The sequence below is a fragment of the Rutidosis leptorrhynchoides genome, chromosome 6 (assembly GCF_046630445.1).
Source record: "Rutidosis leptorrhynchoides isolate AG116_Rl617_1_P2 chromosome 6, CSIRO_AGI_Rlap_v1, whole genome shotgun sequence".
Classification (NCBI taxonomy): Eukaryota; Viridiplantae; Streptophyta; class Magnoliopsida; order Asterales; family Asteraceae; genus Rutidosis; species Rutidosis leptorrhynchoides.
The window spans coordinates 40,259,566-40,265,287 of NC_092338.1; the positions used below are offsets into that span (position 1 = coordinate 40,259,566).

Here is a 5,722-nt window from a genome sequence, read left to right on the forward strand (position 1 = left end):
CGACATTTTCTAGTATCGAAAAAATGAACAACATAAATCATAATTATAATCAACTTCTATTCATAGACAAATAATAAAATGAAATTAGAATCATTTTAAATTCATAAGTAGCAAATAACAGAATAGTGGCATGATTACAAATGATAAAACCACAAGAGCAGGATAGAATATAGGTTCACCCGGTGGTATATTAGCAACAATGATGATAGTTAGTATGACCAATACAATAGGAAAAATCATGCTTGTGTGAATCATCTTTATAAAAAACTTTTTTTTTTTAGAATGGTAATCTGAGAAAATGAAGATTGATTTGTGAAAATGTGAAAACGGAGATGTTTATTTTATATTTGAAAAATATAGTCGTTGTAACGTCGTCAGTTGACGTTAACAACCGTTATGTATATATGACCGTTGTAACGTCGTTAGTTGACGTTAACGACTGTTATGTACTCGTTGTATTAATAATAATTTTAATAAAAGAATTTTATTAGTACAAATACGATTACTATAAATACATTTAGTATAAATACGTTTAGTATAAATACGAAGATTAGGAAAATAAACATATTATGCATAAATAATAAATTTTAAGAATAAACATTAGTATGCATAAAATAAATAATGATTAATTGCATAAGTAATCATAAATGTTAAATAATATAAATATAAATGTTAGTGAAGTTAATAAGAGTTAGATTATAGAAATATAATTCAGGCGGTATAACCGACCATATATAACTTAAATAACATAAATATAAATGCTAATGAAGTTAATAAAAGTTAGATTACAGAAATATAATTCAGGCGGTATAACCGACTATATATAACTTAAATAATATAAATATAAATGTTAGTGAAGTTAATAAAAGTTAGATTACATAAATATAATTCAGGCGGTATAACCGACCATATATAACTTGAATAACATAAATATAAATGTTAGTGAAGTTAATAAAAGTTAGATTACAGAAATATAATTTTACTTATGATGATAATAATATTTACCTTACCAATAAATAATAGAAGATATCGTTAAAGAATTTCTTACCTTGATTAATGACTTGTGCTTGCTTAGATAAACCTTGATTATACGGAGCACTTCCTGCTGATAACGTGTTATAATTTAGGAGTTTATAACTACCTTTTCAAGGCTTGATTCTTGACAATATATTACTAATATTGATATTATAGAAGAGTGAAGAAGAGAGCAAATATTCTATATTTTAATAATGGTGTATTGATATGTTACATTCGTCCGATATTTATACTACATAAAGTCATTCACAACTGCACAATTTATCCAAATGCAATTCACATGTTTTTGGTTGTATATACAAAAGTTGTCGGCCACAATATTTATAACATGGTTAAATTTTTTGGGTTATTGTTAATAATCAAAAAGCCCTTTCCACAATCGGAGTATAACGATTAATCCCAAAATAAATAAAATATTCAAAAATACCCTCACAATATGTTTGTGACTATGTAATCGCGAATTCTATTTACGATTACATGGTGTATAATTAAAATACCCTAATAACGGTACACAAAAACAGAGCACACATATATATTTGTGATTCAAGGCATATGGTACACAAATTTTGTTACCACCCGATTTTTTCAGTTTAGTTAAACGTTGTGATCGCAAAACCTAGCACCCAAATTTTGCGACTACCACCCGCGATTCATCTCCATCCACCACAAACATCATCCACAACCATCGTTCACCCATAACCATCGTCGTATATTGCTGGATCTTGCAGAGTTGCAGATCTCGCCTGATTTCTCGCTGCCAGTGTTTAAAAGTTGACTGCATAGTCGACGACTAGGTTAAAGATTATGTTTATTAAATGGAAGAACTCTAATCAAGTAATGAAGGTGAAAAATAACTATGAGATCCCTTGGGGCACTTGTTTGTTTAGGTTGTCATCTTTTGTTTGGTGATTGACTTGATTTTTTTTTGGAGTTTTGTTTTGATTGTTCAGTTTAGATGCATATCTTTAACGCCGGGTGCCCGACTTGCGTTTCAGTATAGATATTTTTGTAAATATATTTACTTTACTAAAACAAACATTTATTTGTAGAACCTCATTTTAGTAAACGAATAATTCTTCACATGGCCTATAAAATTTCAGGGGCAACTCTGGCTATGTCACCCACATGCAAAACCATTAGGATTATGACTATCACAATTAGCTCTCAAGTAATCACTTTGACTGGAATTAATACATCTTGTTACTTAAAATTGAAGCTATTCAAAGTTGCCTGGACTATGTTTACGCTGTTAAATAAAAATATATCAAGTTGTATTCCATCTACGTGTAAGACTTCATAGGCAAACAGTCTTTATCTTTACCTTACCTTTTGAGCTTCCTTAAATAAGTGACAAATTAGAGATATAACCCATGAAAACATCTCCTATATAAATTTGACTAATAATACACTTAAAACTACTCAAAACTGTCAAAAATGCTTTCTGTTATAAAACTAATCGCCATCATTCTAGCCTTCATTTCTCCTAAATCTAAAGCCGAAACTATTAACGAACCTAAATGGTCTTCGTTAGTTCTTCCAGTTATCAAACACACCGATGACAACATTGCTAAACCTTATTATTACAGCACTCACATACATCTTAACCACTCTTTATACAACCAACAAGATCTACTTATAGATCTCGACGCACCATTCATATGGCACGCTGGTATCCCATACGTCGAAGATAATTGTGACGAGTGCCCTTTCATGATGCCATTCGATAATTATCAATGCACCGATATACGAACTACTTACTCCTAAAAAAATCCTCCCTGCTCTCCACCAACCAATACGTCATTAAACACTGATTATAAAGATTGTGAAATATGTACAGTTAATATAATCAACCCTGTTACTGGACTCTGTATTAAACAAGACAAAATCTGGCCAGTTGCAGGCGAACAATTCATGATGACGAAAAGCAACGGTCGAAACATCTTGTCGTATGATAATTACAGTACTTATCCCACTACGGCTACCGTTTGGCCTACAGAGATTGGATCGTTCCCGAAAGATGTTCTTGGTGTGTTGGCGCTTTTGTCATCTTTATACGCTTTACCAGCTTATTTGTTTGATCCGATTAAACAAATTGTATCGTTATGTTTGCCTACATCCGTGTCCACTTCAGGGGTTCTGTTTTTCGGAACAGGTCCTTATTACCTTTCTCCTAAATCAAATGTCGACATAACGAGTTTACTTTCTTACACGCCGTTAATCAAGCATCCAGATTCGTTTGGTTACTTTATCGGTGTCGAATCGTTTGTTATTAAAAACAGATCCATCAAACTATCTGTAAATACCACTGCAAAGATTAGTACACTTGACACTTACACTACTCTTAGGACAGACATTTATAATAGTGTTCATCAAAGGTTTACTAAAGTTACAAAACGAATCGCTCCTGCAAAGATTGTCGCGCCTTTTGGGCTACGTTTTAATACGTCTAGCGGTGTAATAAAGGTTCCAAATATTGATTTGATTTTACAGAATGGAAAGAAGTGGAGTATAACCACGAGTAACTCGGTTAAGCAAGTGACGAATGAAGTGGCGTGTTTGGCGTTTATTGATGGTGGTGACACGAGTGAACATGCAATCGTCATAGGAACACATCAGTTTGAGGATAACTTCGTTTCGTTTAACTTAGAGGATTCGACTTTTGGGCTTAGTTCCTCGTTGTTACCTAAGAATATTTCTTGTTCGAACTTCAGCTTTTGATGTTAGCTGAAGCAATCCGATAAATAATGAACTTGTTGTTGAACATTGTTTGATAATTGATGTGTTTGTCGATCTATTTGATTTCAAAACTTGTACGGAGTAACACTTTCAATAAGTTATTGTTGAGTTTGTTTAACTTCAATATTTGGTTTCCTACCTAGCTATTAGGTTTAATTTGACATATATATTTTTTTAAATACAAACTCACACACACTTTACAAGAATATTTACAATAATTCATGAAATATATCCACAACGGGACTTGAACCCTCAACCTCTTAGTTAAAAGGGTCACCACGATACCGCCAGACCAATGACCCTTTGGTTTAATTTGACACATATTAAAATACTTAATTTTTTTACGGTCGGATTTTTTTAATCTATATATATATATATATATATATATATATATATATATATATATATATATATATATATATATATATATAAACAAGAGATTAAAATAGCTTACATGTCATTATCACCTTATTAATAGGATATTACGCCATGTGGAATTTACACATGTTAAATCCTAACAATTTCTGATTTTAATAAAAATAAATACTATTAAAATATTAAAATTAGTTAATTGGTACATTTAGGAACGAATTAGTCAAATCATAATCAATGGTATTTAAAATCCCCACTAAACAACTGATATGCATTTTTTTAGGAATAATTATACATTATGCATTAGTACACAAAGCTTACGTTGAATTTTTTATACCCTCAACAACCTACTGTCACTTATAAGAAATCCAGAAATTTAACTTCTAGATTGCCAAGTTTATATTGGCACTTAGAATACTCTACTTCTTTGTACGTTGATCATCATAATGTATAATCATTAGTAATTGATTATTAGTTATATGTTTTTAGATATGTGTGATTCCCATTTCAGTTTGCAATGTTCAAATTCAACAATGTATATAGAAACTGATAAATCGGTTGAACTAAAATATTGCAGGTTAACGCTATTTGAAATGGTTTTTGAGCAGCCGTGTAACGCACGAGCTAGAGATTTGATTAGGTTACACGTCATTAGCTCTTTAAATATTGCATATTAAACCAAGTGTAATTTTCACATGTCACAATTATCCATATATACCCTTATCAACCTTTAAAATCACATATATACCCAAGTAAATCATATAATATCATCTATAACCAATTTAAATACTAAAACTATTATATGTACCCATTTAATTTTAAAATTTCACTAAACCCGATTTTATACAATTTAATTCCTATTTGATCTCTACTCCTGTATATTACTACGATCATCAGAAATTTGATTGGGTTACATGTCATTAGCTCCTTAAATATTGCATATTAAGTCAAGTGTAATTTTCACATGTCACAATTATTCATATATACCCTTATCAACTTTTAAAATCACATATATACTCAAGTAAATCATATAATATCATATATACCCAAATTAAATACTAAAACTATTATATGTACCCATTTAATTTTAAAACTTCACTAAACCCGATTTTACACAATTTAATTCCTATTTGATCCCTACTCCTCTATACTACTACGATCATCAGAAAAACTACAGAAATTTATTCATACACACATGACTTATTTAAAACAGATTTTGAATAGCCGTGCAACACACGGGCTCAAAACCTAGTTAAATATATATGTAAGGATCCAAGATCATTCATTATAAGTTGGACATTGTCGTGATCTTGTGTAAGTGTGTAACTGTCCGAAGAAAATTATGTTGATGTGGTAATATTGTGAGAAATTGGTTGTTACGACCTTGTTGTAGGATCCTGTTATAGGGGAGGGTCAGAGGGGAGCAACCCGATCAACTGTTCAGGGCACATAGTTTTCAAAGACACATTTTAGTATATACATATAGACACAATTGAAGATTTAAGAAATATGAAAAGTAGGAAAACATAAGTGAATTATGTTGGAAAACCGTGTGTACTTTTAAAATCAGATTAACGAT

At 30.8% G+C, this 5,722-nt stretch overlaps 1 protein-coding gene across 1 annotated transcript; it reads left to right on the top strand.

Annotated features, from left to right (window-relative positions):
• Positions 1–2,469: 2,469 nt before the first annotated feature.
• Positions 2,470–3,753, top strand: LOC139853578 (gamma conglutin 1-like). Its single transcript, XM_071842963.1, has 2 exons — positions 2,470–2,704; positions 2,873–3,753. The coding sequence occupies exons 1-2, from the start codon at positions 2,470–2,472 to the stop codon at positions 3,751–3,753; spliced, it is 1,116 nt and encodes a 371-aa protein (XP_071699064.1).
• The last annotated feature ends 1,969 nt before the right edge of the window (positions 3,754–5,722 follow it).

Bases quoted from the DNA above. Each gene is read 5' to 3' on its own strand.
- LOC139853578 (XM_071842963.1), top strand. From the start codon at position 2,470: ATGCTTTCTGTTATAAAACTAATCGCCATCATTCTAGCCTTCATTTCT. The intron at 2,705-2,872 runs GTATCCCATACG...AAATATGTACAG, and splicing joins ACCATTCATATGGCACGCTG to TTAATATAATCAACCCTGTT.